This window comes from Meleagris gallopavo, chromosome 2 (assembly GCF_905368555.1).
Source record: "Meleagris gallopavo chromosome 2, MGAL_WU_HG_1.1, whole genome shotgun sequence".
Lineage (NCBI taxonomy): Eukaryota > Metazoa > Chordata > Aves > Galliformes > Phasianidae > Meleagris > Meleagris gallopavo.
In genome coordinates this window covers 103,828,030-103,845,570 of record NC_139405.1, presented here as the reverse complement: position 1 = coordinate 103,845,570, position 17,541 = coordinate 103,828,030, and the positions used below count along the sequence as shown (strand labels likewise).

General features: G+C 44.9%; 1 protein-coding gene across 13 annotated transcripts in view; it reads left to right on the top strand.

Annotated features, from left to right (window-relative positions):
* The window catches only part of DTNB (dystrobrevin beta), a 141,671-nt gene that overhangs the window by 55,821 nt on the left and 68,309 nt on the right, over positions 1-17,541 (top strand). For all 13 annotated transcript variants that reach the window (XR_014881691.1, XR_014881690.1, XR_014881693.1 and 10 more), the window contains one exon: positions 10,926-11,003. Coding sequence is in view for 8 of the 13 variants with exons in the window: in XM_085218199.1 (XP_085074325.1) it covers positions 10,926-11,003 (78 nt within the window). In the remaining 5 variants the exon portion in view is untranslated. The remainder of the gene's footprint in view (positions 1-10,925; positions 11,004-17,541) is intronic.

Sequence of the window (17,541 nt, the reverse complement as noted above, 5' to 3'; positions counted from 1 at the left end):
TATTTGTGTCTTATTTCAGATTTTTCACTTAAGCTGTGTTTCATTTCCAGCACTTGTTCTCTTTTCCCTTCTCTGCTGATCCAAGCACTAATACATCTCCATGTCTGTGCTGCAGGATCAGGTTAGCTCTGCTGCCTGCAGATTGCCTTACATGCCTGCTACAATCCCTGATGCTTTTTGTAGCCACTGCCTTCTGAAACACAGCTTTATTCTCTGCATCTATGACATCAGAGATGTCATAGTTCCAATCCCCTGCCGTGGCTGATTGCCAGCACTAGGTGGCCCATGGCTCATCCAACTGTGGCATCAGAGATGTCACAGAGGTCACTTAGTGCTTGGCTTGTTGATCAGGATTACTGTTTGTGATCACCATGTCAACATTGCTTACTACTTTATGAATCTTCTTTATCCACAATGTTTATCAAGACTAAATTTGTATATACTTTATAATAAAAAGTCTCAAATCTTCTGTGGTAGCTGTAAAAATCCACTAAGACCATTTGATTTCAAAAATTGTGAACTGACAGGTGTTTTTGGTACCTGAAGAACCTTAATCCATTCAAAAAGACTTTGTTGATACTTAGCTCATGTTTTCATGGAGCTATAGAATGGCTTAGGTTGGAAAAGACCTCTAAAATCATCCCGAAAAGGCGGGCAAGAATGCCAGGAGACCTCGGTGGATCACCAAGATGCTCCTGGACTCACTTAAGCTCAAAAAGAAAGTCTGTAGGGAGTGGAAGCAGGATCAGGTTACCTGGAAGGACTACAAAGAAGTTGTCCAAGCAGCCAGGCATCAGATCAGGAAAACTAAAATCCTGACAGAATTAAATCTAGCCAAGGACATAAAAGGGAACAAGGAATTCTACAGATTTATCAGTGATAAGAAGGTCAGGGAGGATGTAAGCCCTCTCCAGAAGGAAACTGAAGACTTGGTCACAAAGGATACAGAGAAAGCGAGGTGCTCAAAGGCTTCTTTGCATCAGTCTTCACTGGCAAGGGCTCTAGCCACACTGCCCAAATTGCAGAAAGCAATGAGAAGAACTTGGAGAAGGCAGATCTGCCTGCTGTAAGTAAAGATCAGGTTGGAGACCATCGAAAGATCCTGAATGTGCATGAGTCCATGTGACCAAACAAAATCCATCACTGGTTCTGAGGGAACTGACGGATGAGGTTGCCAAGCTACCATCCATCATATTTGAAAGGTTATGGCAGTTTGGTGAAGTTCTCATTGTTTGGAAAAGAGGAAACATAACCCCCATTTTCAAGAAGGGAAAAAAAGAAGATCCAGGGAACAACAGGCCGGTCAGTCTCACCTCTGTGGCTGGCAAGATCATGGAGTGGATCCTCCTGAAGGCCCTACTAAGGCACATAGAAAATAAAGATGAGGTGATGAGTGGTAACCAACATGGCTTCGCTAAGGGCAAGTTGTGCCTGACAAACTTGGTGGTCTTTTATGATGGAGTTACAGTGTCAGTGGATAAAGGAGGAGCAAATGATGTCATCTACTTGGACTTGTGCTGCAAGGCATTTGACCCTGGAGAAAAATGGATCTGATGGATAGACCGCTTGCTGGATAAGGAACTGGCTGGATGGTTTCACTCAGAGTGCTGTCAATGGCTCAGTGTCCAAGTGGAGACCGGTGACAAGAGGCATTCCTCAGGGATCGCTGTTGGAACCACTGCTGTTTAACGTCTTTGTAGGCGACACGGACAGCGGGATCGAGTGCGCCCTCAGCGAGTCTGCAGGTGAGACCAAGCTGAGCGCTGCGGCTGACACCAGAGGGAAGGGATGCCGTCCAGAGGGACCCGGGCAGGCTGGAGAGGTGGGCCCGTGCCAACCTCATGGAGCTCAACAAGGCCGAGTGCAAGGTCCCGTTTGTGGCTCGGAGCAACCACAGGCGTAGACGCAGGTTGGGTGGAGAACGGCTTGAGAGCAGCCCTGAGGAGGATTTGGGGCTGTCGGTTGACGGAAGACTCAACACAGCTGGCGGTGTGTGATTGCAGCCCGGAAGGCCGACCGAATCCTGGTTTGCATCAATAGAAGTGTGACCAGCAGGGCGAGGAAGGTGATTCCGCCCCTCTGCTCTGCTCTCCTGAGACCTCGCCTGCAGCGCTGCGTCCAGTTCTGGAGCCCCCAACACGAGAAGGACGTGGAGCTGTTGGAGCAGGTCCAGAGGAGGGCCACGGAGATGATCAGAGGGCTGGAGCACCTCCCCTACGGGAACAGGCTGAGAGAGCTGGGGCTGTGCGATGTGGAGAAGAGAAGGCTCTCAGGAGACCTTATGGCAGCCTTCCAGTGCCTGGAGGGCCCTACGGGAAAGCTGGGGAGGGACTTTTTGTAAGGGCAGGTAGCGACAGGATGAGGGGAGATGGCTTTAAACTGGAAGAGGGCAGATTCAGACTGGATATCAGGAAGAAATTCTTTACTGTGAGGGTGGTGAGACACTGAACAGGTTGCCCTGCGAGGCTGTGGATGCCCCTCCATGGAAGCATTGCAGGCCAGGCTGGATGGGGCTGTGAGCAACCTGGGCTGGAGGGAGGTGTCCCTGCCTACATCAGAGGGTTGGAACTGCGTGAGCTTAAAGGTCCCTTCCAACACAAACCATTCTGTGATTCCATGAGTCTGTGACTGGAAAAAGGGAAATATCACTCCCATTTTTAAGAAAGGGAGAAAAGAGAACCATGGTATTACACACTGGTGACCCTCACCTCTGTGCTGGGAAGATCATGGAGCATATCCTCCTGGAAAGCATGTTAAGACACATGAGGGATGGGCAGTTGGTCAGAGATAGCCAGCACAGCATCACCAAGGGCAGATTGTGCCTGACCCACCTGGTGGCCTTCTATGATGGAGAGATGACATCAGTGGACAAAGGGAAGGGCAACTGCTGTCATCTGCCCTGACTTGTGTGAGATCCTGGACGTGGTCACATCTCTGTGTAGAAGAGGTGTGGATTTGAGAGCTGGATGGATTATTGGTGGATAAGGAATCGGGTGGGAGGTGGCAGCCGCAGGGTTGTGGTCAGCAGCTCTGTGTCCAGGTGGAGGTGCTGATGAGTGGTGTCCCCCAGGGGTCCGTCTGGTGCTCTTCATCATCTTTATCAATGGCAGAGGTTGTGGATGTTCAACCTTTTGGCTTGCCTGAGCCACACCGAGTGAAGAGGAATTGTCTCGGGCTGCTCCAAAAGTAATGCCTCCTGCTTAATTTCCCTGGAAACTACAACAGCTACAAAGAGCACAACATCCCTCTTTGATAGAGCACCTTCCCAACGACAAAACGCTATTTTTCAACGCAGTCGCCAACGTAGTTCTCACTGTAAAAGAAGAGCAAATCCGAGACCTCCTCATCAGCCTGACCGTGTACCGCTCTGTGGTTGCCGCGGTAACCGCCGCCGTGCGGCGCATCCGGGGCGCAGCTCCGGGGCCGCGCGTTCGAGTCCCGACCCCGGCGGCAGCGCTGGGACCGGAGGGGGAGCGGAGCGGGGAGCGGAGGTGGTTCGCGGGGCGGGGCCGGGAGCAGCGCCGGGTGACAGCTGGCATAGACGGACCCGTCCTAAAATGTGGCACATTGACAAGAATGCCTAAAACGTGGCGTCGGAGAGGCAAACGGCACAATTGAGAGCGATGCTTTGTTGTGGTGAGTAGTTTGCATATTCCTAATTAGCGGCAATGAATTGATGCAGTGATGAGCCTGGGGTCGTTAATGTATATGTTACATTATACGTGTCTAGCTTGCATTGTGTGTGTCTATATTGTGCTGTATATGCATATATTGCACTGTTTATGTATATATCGCGTTGTCTACACAATAGGTGCACAGCGTGTCCTGAGGGCAACACTGCTATTCTGGGGGGATTATACATCTTTAACTTGAATTGTTGCTGTGTTATAAGGAGTTCTGTTGTGTTTTGTGCTTTGCTTTGCCACAAGACAGCTTTTGGCTGGATTGCTGCTCGGTGCACAGTGCAAAATTAGTTAAAGAGGCATAAAAGCTGCGTATGATGATGTAGAAAACTTAGCTTAAAACATATTCCTCATCACAAACACAATAAAACCCCAACACTTTGAATAGCATCAGAACAGCACTTGGCCATTTTCTGTTTAAAATAACAAAGAGAACAAAGCAGCCATCAATCTGTCATCTACACAGGACATTTTTTTGTTGTTTCGAAAGTCATTAATTTGCACTGGGATGGAGCAGTGAGACCCGATGCCATCCTACGGTTTCCTTCTCTTCCTATAGGAAAAGCGTTGGCTCAGCACACCCGCGGGTGCCTGTGCCCTTGGTGCTCTCATTGCAGGAGTGTTGGCAGCTATTTTTAAACAATTCCTCTTTTTTCACAGTGCGGTGAGGAGCTGCTGACAGTCATCTCGCAGCCTTCCCCACAATCCCAAGTGCAAAGGCACTGCTCAGTGCCTACCTGAGAGCTGTCATTCTGTTGTTTTAATTACAAGATAATAATTAGAAAGATTATTTCCGTATTTCTGGATACCTTAGAGAACTGGTAAAGGGTTGCAGACAACTTTGATCCTTTGCCATTTGGGGTAACCACAGGTGTGCTTCCATCCCCAAGTTTGGTTCAGTTGTGCAGAGAGCTGCTTTGCCCCATAAATGCAGGTTTCCTCTGTCTGTTTTCCTCTGTTATCTGTGCAGAGAGCAAATGGAACAAGTAGATCCCCGTTCTTTGCTGTAAGCGAGGTGCACTTCGATAATAACCTCTTTCTTTTCTTTTACAGTGGAAATAACAGATAACTCTCTGCTGGGGGGTTTTGCTCAATTTATTGGGGATCTCAAATTGTAGAATAGAATCACAGAATCATAAAGTTTGGAAAAGACCTCTGAGATCCCCAAGCCCCACCCATCCCACCATGCCCTCTGCCCACCTCCCTCAGTGCCACATCCCCACGGTTCTGGAACACCTCAGGGACGGTGACCCCACCACCTCCCTGGGGAGTTGTGCCACTGCAGCACTGCTCTTTATGAGAAGAAATTGTTCCTGGTATCCAATCTGAAGATAAGAAAAGATAAGGTCAGAAGGTAAGTTAGAACTGAAGCTTGTGCCTGCCCTCTTGCCTCCCAGGTGAGATAAAAAAAGAAAAGGACCAGCTCTTTAGCTGGGTCTGTTGTGATAGGACAAGGGGAAATGGTTTCAAACTAAAAGAGGAAAGATTTACATTGGACATAAGGAAAAAGTTTTTTCATGATAAAGGGAGAGCAAGATGTAATGGCCTTAAGTAGTGCCAGGGAAGCTCAGGTTGTATATTAGAAGAAAACTCTCCTCCAAAAGAGCAGTGATGCAGTGGCACAGCTGCCCAGGGAGGTGGTGGGGTCACCAAACCTGGAGGTGTTCAAAGAACGTGGAGATGTGGCACTGAGGGACGTGGGCAGTGGGCACGGTGGGGTGGGTTGGGGTTGGATTTGGGGATCTTGGAGATCCTTTCCAACCTTCATAATTCTGTTATTCTGTGCCAGTGGCACAGGTTGCCCAGAGAGGTGGTGGATGTCCCTGCAGACACCCAAGGTCAGGCTGGACGAGGCTTTGAGCATCTGGTGGAGCTGTAGGTGTCCCTATTCATTGCAGGGAGTGGGATTAGATGACCTTGAAGGGTCCTTTCCAACTCAAACCTGTGATGAATGTGCACCGGATTAGAGTCAAGGTGAGGTGAGCACTGACTGAGATTCAGTTCCCCTCTGCCCAATTCTACAGCTGCAGGGGAAGTGCACAAAAGCAAACTCCTTTTGAACAGTGGATTGCCACTGTGGCTGTTGGTTGGGGCATATCGTGTGCTCATCTTATTCATCACAACTGCGTGCCTTCAGCTTTGCTGCTGCACTTGTGTTCCACAGCCCCAGTGCAATTCCAGCTGCATTTGATCGCTTCTTTAATGCAGTCTTTTCCTCCCGTTAGCTTGATGCAGCTGTTGCCCTCACTTTGTCCTTTTCACTTGAAATTGAAGAAATCTAATCTGAAGGAGTTCCAGAACAGGAACAGAACTTTAACAGTTCAGCTCTTTTTAACATTTTCTCACTGTGGGATCTTGGTTTATATATCTTGGTTTTCAGAGCAGCTCTTTCAAACTTTTTCTTATGGAGGATAGATTTGTCTCCAAGCACTGTAAGAAATCATGTATATGAATATACAACAACCAAAAGTTTCCAAAACTTATCCTGCTGTGAAGTTTTACCCCTCACATTTTGGGGCAAAAGAGCTGAAAACAAACGCACAGATGCTACTGCAATTATTTGCTAATTCAGAGTTTGTGACTTCCCAATGAGTCATCACAGTCCTCTAACCAGAACCACAAATATAACCGAGATTGGGAGATTTCTCTGAATTATTTCCTGTGCAAAGTAGAAAATACAAGAAATCATGCATTTTGTAAAAAGCACTGATGTTTCCAGCAGGAAGAACTTGCCGCAGTCATGAGATTGGTTTGTGTGCTTTATTGCCCTCATTACTTAAAATTTGCAAGGATACTTCCAAGCAGGATTTGTTCATTTTGCTGTCTGTCCCTTGGATTTTGATATATCTGTGCTTGAGTACTGCTGCTTGGTTTTATTACAGATAAATCAAATTTATGCATAGGTTGCCATCAAATCACCACAAATTTGTCTTCAAGTAGGAGGTTTGGAGAGATCTCTGTGGAAAACATGTTTTCCAGCTTTTAGTTGTTCCTGTTCTTCTTCCTTGCTTTCTGTTGTGAAGTTTCACTTGTCATTACCAGCTATTGCATCTTTAAATAGGTTTTCCTTTTCTTCACTGGCCTGCCTTCAGTGCTTGCTATTGAGTCGGTCGTATCGATCTTATATTCTACTTAGCCAAGCACGTAAGCAGAGTCAGAAGGTAGCAAGAGATCATTATTTGGATTTGAATAATAAATAACAGGCCTTTTTTATGGTCTTTGCTGCATATAATACGTGGTTCAAAAGAAGTCATTCTTTCATTTCTTCCTTCTTACTGAGTAATTAGAGGATGAAACTTTATATAGCAAATAATACTAAAAGAATTGTCCTCTTAGATAGAAGAACAAATTTGCTCAGTAAAGGGAATGCTGGAGAGAAAATTTCTCCCATCAGGTGCTCAGATGTGTGATGCAACCCACTGATGTCCTGGCTGACAGATTGTGAAACAAGCATAGGCCCGGCACAATTAATTTCCAGAAGTTTCTCAGGTAATTGTTGCATTCTTCAGGCGCAGAGAGGTTTAGTAAGACATTGTCTAAGGAAGGAGTCTGGGATCATTTTCACAGATTCATACAGAATCATAGAATTGAAGGGACCAGCACTGGGCTCAGTGCTCCAGAATTGGCCTCCCCAGGACAGAGCAGAGGGAGGATCCCTCTCTCATCTCGCTGGCCACGCTCTATACAATGCACTCCAGAGCCCCATTGGCCTTCTTGGCCATAAGAACACACTGCTGGCTCATGGCCAACCTTTGGTCAACTTTAGTTCATCCATTGGTCAGCCATTGATCAGCCATTGGTCAAGCAGAGCACCCAGGTCCTTCTCCGTAGAGCTTCTTTCCAGCAGGTTAACCTGTACTGATGGGTGAAGTTATTCTTCCCCAAGATGCAGGACTCAACACTTGCCCTCGTTGGACTTCATGATGTTCTTTGCCCATCTCTATAGCCTGTCGAGGTCTCTGAATGGCAATCTGTCCTCTGTTGTATCTGCTACTCCACATAATTCGGTATCATCAGCAAACTTGCTTCCTCAAACAGGTTTGTGTTGAAAAGCCATAGAGCTGTTATATCAAAGAATAAATGAAGATAAAGGAATGAGCTCTAAATCAAACCACAGTGCTGCATATTAGTTTCCATGTGCTTGGGACCATGTTTCACATCTTCGGCAACTTGCATTTTTATTTTAATTGCTGGAGAATTTGCAGTTTGACAGGGAAATTTATCGATTGCATTGCTCATGACATCCTTACAGAGTGCTGTGTCTATATAGTAAAATTGCTTTATCCTCTCTCACTGATGAAGGATGCTCCTTTTGTGTTCCCCCTCTCCCCCCTCCACTCTTCCATTCAGTTGCTGAGGTCTGGTGATGGTTTCTGGAGCGAGCAGAGTGATCTGTTTGCTGTCCCTCCTGTCCCATTGCAGTGCCTGGCATGGTGCCTGCTGGGGAGGCATCCAGCTCTCCTGCAGCCCGCTGTCCTTGCTGCACTGAATACAACCAGCTTTGCAGCAGAAGTTCCGTACAGATGGAAGATTTGCAGGCAAATGCCGGTTTGTGTTCCTGTCTTCTTTCCTACTGCTTGGTTGAGTTTTCAGTCAGCTAGGAACACCAGCCAACAATCTTACTTTATACACTAGTCTGGAAGAATATGTCCTCCTTTGGCTTTTGAATTATCATCAATTATCAGTGATCTTAGAGGTCGTTTCCAATCTCAATGATTCTATGAGAGGGCATGGTGGGAAAGGGTCGATGCAGATTGGATATGAGGAAACTTTTCTTCTCTGGAAGAGCAGTGCTGCAGTGGCACAGCTGCCCAGGGAGGTGGTGGGGTCACCAACCCTGGAGGTGTTCCAGAACCGTGGGGATGTGGCACCGAGGGACACAGTGGGCATGGTGGGGTGGGTTGGGGTTGGGCTTGGGGATCTCACAGGTCTTTTCCAACCTGAATGGTTCTGTGGTTCTGTTGAAATGTAGCCTGGCCCTTTGTTAGCATGGTAAATTGGACAATTAGAGTGTGATGTGCAGATGACCAACACGTGCAAGTGAAGCAAAAGCTGCAGCAGTGGGAAAGAAGAAATCTGTACTGGGGGCACAACCTTGCTCGTGTCACTTCAACCATCACAGCATTTGTGTTTATGGGGAGCTGGGGTTGTGCCTGCTGTAGGTAACCTCAACCATGTCTGTTCTTTGGAGAAATTCTCTTTGGTCTTCCCTGAGAAACAAAGCTGAGTGGGTGCATTATTGTGCTATTATCATAATGTAGTGACACAGTTCTTCCAAGAATGAGATATGAGGAACGCAAGTCATGCTGGTTTTGCTTTGAATCCTTCCTGATAGATTGTAATAGAAAGAGATTAGTTTGCACAGCGCTATTCGTGGAGATGTCCCAGAGGACTTCTGATGGCTGTTAAGCAAAGAAATGCTATTTCTTTGCTTCTGTGGATATATCATGCAATAGAAAGTAGGAATTTCATTAAATCAAATTGCATTTTGTAGTCAACGTCTTTCTTATCTGAAAAAAATTAAAAAGTGTGAAGTAGTATAGGAAGAACTAAGAAAACAGAGTTAACACTTGTTTGTTCTAATGAGTTATGATGAGTTGTCCTTTCCTAGCCTGCTGTATAAGAAATAATATAGTTCCCAGGAAAAGAAATCTGTCTTGTTTTACTGCTTTTTCCAACTGACACCTTATAGAGGGAAGTGGAAGGACTCACATGCCAGCTGGGATGGTTTTGTTTTTACAGTTATGTACAACTGTGTTCCATCAGGAATTGGAGTTAGTCCTTGTGGGTGCCGTCCAACTCAGGATATTCAATTCTTATTTATTACTTACAGTGGTGTTTTGTTTTAATTAGTAAACCGAACTGGGTTTCCATATGGATTCGGGTGCTACTCCTTTGTTACAAGCTCTCTGTTTAACCTCATGCAAATTTCTCTTGGATCACGAACTTGACCACAGCATCTGCTGGCTGCGCTCCTAGAAATGCTTTATGTTAACCTCTGCCTACATAAATATATGTAGGTAGGTAGCCACAAAACTGTTTATTTTTAAGTCCCTTTAAATTTCTGTCAGCATGCCTGTAAAATGGAATAATAATAGGTAGAGGTCAACCACTCTCTGTAGTGTAAAGTGAGTTAATTTGAGTGTGTTTTTACATTTTTGTGCATCTAATATGTACCTGTGGTTTGTGCCTGCCTGGCTGGGTTGGCTGTGTTTTCATTGTAATTTTCTGTAATTCTCTCTCCACAAAGAAGTACAGCCTGGGCTGCAAGGGGGGCCCTGAGCAGTACCAGAAGGGCTCACAGTACCCTTACAAATCTTAATAGTGTAGGACTGTTTGGGTTATAGAACAAAACTCAGCTATAAGGTTAGTAAAGGTATTCAAGACTCCATTTCTGTTTAGTTTGTATGTGTATAATTACAGTAAATGCAATTTGAAGGAAACAGCAAAAAAAAAAAAAAAAAGAGTCACAGCTGTCATGCAGTAATCCCTATTCATTCCATCCCTATTAAAAGAGTGACCTGAGCCCAAGCATTACTAGTTGATAGTTAAACAGTTGTTGGATTTAGGACGAGTGGTAATGGCTCTATGTTGCTCCAGCAGAGGCTCAGCCTGGATGGTAGGGAAGACTTGCTCTCATAAAGGGCAGTGCTGCAGTGGCACAGCTGCCCAGGGAGGTGGTGGGGTCACCATCCACGGAGGTGTTCCAGAACCGTGGGGACGTGGCACTGAGGGAGGTGTGCAGTGGGCACGGTGGGGTGGGCTGGGGTTGGACTTGGGGATCTCAGAGGTCTTTTCCAACCTGAATGATTCCATGATTTCTCCACCTAACTTAGATTTAACTCACTAGAACTAAAACCCAACCAGGAGGTGTACGCAGTCATTGTTAGAAGGTTAGAAGGTTTATTGCAACAAGTCAGTGCCTCACCTCTGTAGGCATTTCGGATATTTCCTCTAACTTGAATGTCCTCCTACATCTCTTTGAAGAATTGGGCAGTGCCAAAGATCAGTTATGTAATCACAAATGTTTCACCTTCATTTTCAAGCAGTGCAGAAATCCTGAAAACGAATAGAGAAGAGCAGACCAAACTCTTCAAGTACCTTTGTGCAAAGCAAATCCTGCTGCTTTTTGCCCGAACAGTGTCACTGAAAGCACTGATGCCCTTTTTCCCACTATTGGTTTTGTTTTCTAATTTATTTCTTTTAATCACTAACTGGAACAAATTCCTCTTTCTATTTTAGTCCCCCTCGACCTCTGACTAACATGAATGACGCCATGGTGACCCACATGTCCTCCGGAGCACCGACACCAACAAAGAGGTAGGCGTACCCTGCAGCATTTGTCGTTTGCTTCTCAGAGAGGTGAAAAACACAGAGCACGGGTTTTGTATCACTAGAGCTCTTCTAATGTGTTTTGAATAACACTTCTACTTCAAAGTGTGTATACAGCATCCATTAAAGAAGGAATTGTTTGCAACGCTGCTTTTTTTTTTTTCCCTCTAAGGAGTGATTTTCTTCTATTGAAATAGATGCCACTACATGAGTGTGACTGAAGAAATATCCAAACATTGCTAAAGAAATGTTTGTTGTTGTTATTAAATAGAGCATTACTTTCAAAGCTGTTCTGAGGAGGACTGGTCTTGTATCATAGGCTGCACTGCTCACAAAGCAGAGTAATTCTGCTTGAGACATTTCATGTAATAAGTTTACTTTATTACCTTTGTTAACACGTTCTCTGCATCAACCCAAGTTCTTTTGAGTTGTCCATATCTACTGAAAGCATTTAGGTAGAGCTAAAGTTGGGTTATACTTATTTTTATTTATGTAAATTATTGCATGAATGCTCACTTGTAAACATGCAGAAACGTTGAATCATGGATTTGCACTTTTCTTTCTTGTCAAGTTAGGGGAAAATAGCAAGGTGTTCTGCTGAAGATTTCACTGGCCCAAAGCTGTAAATGAATAAATGTTCCCTTCAGGGAATGAGAAACAAAACTGAAAAAAATGTTCTCACATTTCAGTGACAAAATGTCACTTAAGAGGCAAGCCAAACCCCTCACTTTTAGCAGCCCAAGAAGGCTTAAGCACAGATCCACATAATTTCCTTCCAGTTTCCAAGACAAATGAAGTGAGTTGTATGTGCAGTTTTGAAGTGGCTGTGTTAAAATTCTAAAACCGTCTTGAGTCCCTCAGTTGGGTGACTACAAACTCTATCCAGTGTGTGGTACGTTCTGTGACTTGAAATTTGCTTTTTGCTGAATTAGAAGTGAAGAGGCTGAGTCTGAATATTAATGTAGGCTGTCTTTCAACAACACAACCATGACACTTTTTACAAGCAATCTCCTGGTCAAGGCCTTCAGTATTTACATTTAGGCTCTGTTTGGGCTTCACATCTTCCCAGTACATGGCTGTTTTCTGTGCTGGTCTGTGGGCACAGCAGATGCCATTTCTTCTCATGGAAGCCTGCAGTCCCGTTAACAATTTGTTCCTGTGCAACCCTGGAAATGTTCAAGAACTGTGGAGATGTGGGAGTTGAAGGCATGGTTCGGTGAGCATGGTGGGGATGGGCTGCCAGTTAGACTTGGTGATCTTGGAGGCCTTTTCCAACCTTTATGGTTTTGTGGGCTGTGACATGGTAGAATCATCAGCTCAGACACACTTCAGCTTTGAACATTTTTGTTTTTATAAAGGAGCAAGGTCTCTGTTGCTGCCTGCTGTCCAAGGTCAGGTAGATCAAAGATAATTCAAAAATAAAAACTTTGAGAATCAGAATGGTTTGAACATAGACAGCATGCCATCTGCCTCTACACACCCTGCCATCGCCAACTACCAGGACTTGCTTAAAGTGTTTCTCACAAGAATTGGTTATTTGCTGACTTGGGCCTTGAATGCATGTAGCACAGTGAGCGAGGCACCAAGGTGGATGTTAACAGAAACATGGCCAGTAGGTAATAGCTGTTGGGACAGGTCCTTGGCACGGTTGTTGCTGCTATTACAACAGACTGGTTGATTGAATACAGTGGGTATTTTGAGAAACACACAAGTAACTGTAGCTGACTTCCCATTTAAAGGTGTGGAGCTTTGGATAATGGATAAAAATCCCTCTGTGATTCAAGGGTTGCACTGAGACCTTTCAAGATGAAGACCTCTCTTGCACATATCCTTTACAGATCCCATGCTCAGGAAAGGCTAAGAAAAGATACGGGAATAAACACCAAAGAAACTCCCAGATTCCATGGAATGATGGTTATTGTCATCCTTTGTCCACAGCTTGCTCTTTCTGAGAGGCAAGACATTTGCTGAAGTGCAGAAGGGCATTATGCCAGTCCAGAGGCAATTGTGAGAAAACCATAAATCATTTTCAAGCATCATCTTCTGTCAGGCATTGTGAGAGCTCACAGGCAGCAAATATTTGGTAGCTGCCATCTTCTGTGATTGCCATAGCCATTTTAATACCTTCCTTTTTACCAAGATCCCATCTCATCCTTCTTCAAGGATTCTCACTTTCAGAATTATGGGTTACTTCATCTAGCAGGTTCTGCAGGAGTCCATGGGAAGAGGCTTCTTCTCCCTGTACTTACTTATTCCAAAGAATGAGTGAGGGTATTTATCTTTTCCTAAACCTGGGGGGAAAAGCAGTAGCAATGTTTGCCTCCATCATTTCAGCTTTTTAGGCCCTCAGCACAGTGCTCCATAACCACTCCACAACCCCTGGGGATCTACCTGAGACTTGCAGTGGGACCAAAACCCATCTCACATCAGGTATTGACATTCATCCTCTGCTATGCCTTTGTTCTTTGCAAAACTGTGGTGGCTCTGTACACCTGTCCGAGTCTAATCAGGGTTGGGTTGGTTATCATCACATCATAATGAGGAAAGAAGGTCTTCACCAGAGCTTCTCTGCTTGTTCAGATGAGGATCTGTGAGGAATGATCAGTGGAAGCCAATTCAGACTGTATCTGAATTGTATCCAAACCATTTCCATCTCTGCAAGGCTTCTGCATAACCTCGGCATGCAGCCAGTTAAACTAGATGGCTGCAGATCTGGGGGCCTTAGCGTCACAGCTGAAACACTTGGCTCTTGCTTCAGCTTGAAAAAGACTCCGTGCTCATCTCAGCATATGCTCATCCATATATGGTATAATATTTCTGATATTTGGGAGTTCCAATGCACTGGGTGAACCATAGAGTACATTGGAGCATCCATTCGTTTATCATCTGGTTAGTCAGAGACTTTGTATTCTCCTTTTCTGTAAACCTGGAACGTGTAACAGGTGTTTACAGTTAGTAACAGAGTGAGCGAAGGCAGGATAAATGTTTTTTTTTCCCTTTGGAAATTTCTTCTATTTCTGTTCTGTAGTTCACATATGTCTGATTCCAATGTGGGCATGGTGGTGATGAGTTGGTGGTTGGACTTGATGATCTTGGAGGTCTTTTCCAACCTTCGTGATTCTGTGAACGTTTTCCCTAGGATTTATTACAGTTCCTGTTGTTTAGATTAATCCCTGATGTGAGGCTACATCACCAACTGAATTCAGGGTCTCATTTCTCCAGCTGCAGACACTGTCACATCTTGGCAGCATGAAGTGAACACATCGGGGCACTGAGACTGCTTGGTGCAAGCTGAGTGCCATTCTTAGCTGAATTTTAATGTGCTCAGTAGAAGTCCATGCTGATAAATGTATGAATATAGTTTTAAAAACCTTTTTCCTGTGCTTCCTACTAATATTCTTAATAAGAGTTTAGTCATAATTGTGATTTGTACTAAATTATTAGTGAAAAACTGCCTCATTAGAGTTTTAATCCACTTGTGGCAGATGCCACCATGGCATAATGGAAGTAGAAATGTCCTTTTGTTATTTCATGGAAACAATTTCAGTGTGACAGCTGCTTTGTTGGGAAGAAGGCTGAGCTGAAAGAGCAGGATTTTAATGCCTGAACTTGCTTTTTTATGAACTAAAAATTGAAACGCAAACAAACCAAAGCAGCCCTCCTCAAATGCTGCTCTCACCCGGCGCGCATCTCAGGGAGCCTTTATCTCTTCCACCCTCCTCATCCTCTGCTTTCAATGGGAAAGCATCCAGAGGGGCAGCAATTTCTGCCAATCCCAGGATTTCTGTATCTGTATTTTGCAAAGAGCTTTCTGTAGTTGGTAACATACTGCAGACAGAATGAGGTCAGAGAAAGTTTGTCCTAGTAAGAGGGAAGTTCTGGGAGCGGAATAGTAGTGATGGTCACTTGCAGCTTTGGATCATTTTCACATTTAGGTATGTAATATTTAATATTACCATTTGGCTATTTTTCATCTCTCAGAATGTAAATTTCCAAATTCAAATCAGTGGTTTAACGGCATGTTTACATTTGATAGCATTGTCTTAAATGTGGGAAGGAAACATTCACAAAGGGAAAATTTGAATGCAACCTTGCCTATATCTGTGACCTATGATACAACAAAAGTCAGTGTTTCTCTGATCCTCACAGCCAGTGAACCGTTCTAAATAAATGAAAGGATTACGCCTCCTCTGTAAGATGAGGCCAAGCCTGCAAAATATGTTATATTTTTTTGCTGATTTATTTTGTATTATTTTAGGAATAGATTATTTCTGCTGTGGTCCATGTGCACTGTTCTTCCATCAGCAGTTCCCTTCCCAGAGGCCGCCAGCCCTCAGCCCGTTTAACGATGTGCATTGGATGTTCTGCAGTCTCTTCTCCTAGGATCGCTGCCTACCTGCTCTTTGTGGTCCCTCGCTCTCTTCCTGCCTTTATTTTGTTTGTCCTTGTTTATCTTCACTGTCTCCGGTGCCACTGATTATCCTGTCCTTCAGTGCCTGCATGACTGGGCACTTTCCAGCTTTTTGGTCAGACCTCCAGAAACCTTCCTGTGCTGTCAGTTCTGCGTTGATGTATTTTATATCTGTGTCATTGACGCTGTCCCTTGTTGTTTGTGTTTTTTAGTTCTGTAACCCAGAGTGATGTTTATTTGCTTGGCTAGCTTAATTTATCTTCTGACAACTTCCACTGTGCCTTTTTTCTCCTTTGTTGCCACGCCACATTTATCTCTCCAACATTTCCTTCTAGCTGTCCAGTCACCAATTCCACCTGAAAGTGACTGACCACTGTTCTTGTCCGTTCTGCCATTTTTCTTTGACACAGGTGTAGTACATTCATTTTCCTATATCGTGCTTCTTAGACGTGTGTGAAATCTAGAAATCCTAGAGCCTCTTTAGCCATAGTTCTGTCCTCAGGAAGTTCACAGTCTGCAGGCACTGCTGGGGCTGGGGTAGCGCTGGGTCAGGAGCTGGTGTCCTGGAACTTAGTCATGGTTCCTGGCTTGATCTTGACCCTGTCTCACTGCCACTGACAGTCTCTGGGTGCGTTTTGCAAACTAGCATGGGCCAGAAGTCATTCGGATCTTCTCCAGTAGGCACTGTGCATATGGCCACTCTGTTTCAGAGTTCAGCATTGTGGGCAGATTGTGGTAGGTGTGGGTGAAGCATGCACCGTGCTTCATAATGCAACCCATGACACCTTCTGTCTACCTACATAATACCAAAATAGGTTTTCTTTCTGAAAAGGAGTAAAAATATCTTTGTTCAGAGTCCAGGGAGGTCCTAGCTCACTTGAAACCTTGCCCAATGAAAGTTTGACATTACCTCACAACACAATGCAAGAGAGAAAGAAAGGATGAGGACAAGTGGATCTATCTAGAATGAAAATGCCTCACGTTGCAGCAGGAGGTTCAGGTAGATATGAGGAAAAAATTCTTCTCCAAAAGAGTGATTCGGCATTCATACAGGCTGCCCAGAGAGGAGATGGAATCACCATCCCTGAAGGTGTTCAGGAATGATGGCGTTGTGGCACTAAGGAATGTGGTCAGTGGGCATGGTGGGATGGGTTGGAGTTGGTCTTGGTTATCATAGAGGTCTTTTCCAACCTAAATGATTCTGTGATTCTAAGAGCTGTCACAATGAATTGGTCCAACAATTTCAAGCAAGAAGTCCTGCATTTCAAACTTACACCGACACCCAGGTGCCTATATGTATTTATTTTTAACCCATGGTTTAAAATCCTTTGGGTGCAGCTGGGTGACTGTGGGATGTGGGTTATGAGGAAGATGCATTAGTTGAGTGTGGGGAGTTTGATGGGAAGGAAGAAATGGTCCAAAGGCAACAGCAAGGAAATAACTGGAAGATATATTCACTACACATAAGTGAGTATAATATAAAATTCAAGATCAAGAGGAAAGTGTGTGAATAAAATATAAAAGAAATCCTGGTGGTGGACCCAAGCTATGAGGGCTGTTTCTTACTATTGGCACGCAAGTAGGGCAGAACTCAGGACTTGGAAGCACTGCTGTGTGGGAACAGGCACTGAAACCTGCAGGAAGACAGCTGTGCTTAATCCTGGTGCTGCTTTATGGTGCCTGCTAACCTACTTATGTTGTGAAACCTTTGGTCTTCATTTACATTGCTTCTCACCTCAGCTACTTTCATCTTTTCTCCTTTCTCAAGTAGTACTTTTCAGCTTATCATGTATACTGCTGGTGAAGTCATATTTCTCCGTCAGTTCTTCCCCCCTGCAGCCCAGATGGGTTTTCCAGTAACGTTACTGCAGTCTGAGTGCTGCCACACAGCAGTGTCGTGCTGGAAGGAAGGGAACTGGGAGCACCCAGCAGGCAGAGCAGATCCAGAGCACTGCACTCCAGCTGAGGATTCGCATTTGTCCTCCATCACCTTTCTCATCACATTCAAATCCATCATTTCTCCTCACTTCTTTTTTTCCTCCATTTTGACCAGCCTTAATTTTTAGGCACAATGACCCGGGGTCCCTCTGCTCACCCCTTGGCTCAGAGCGGGCT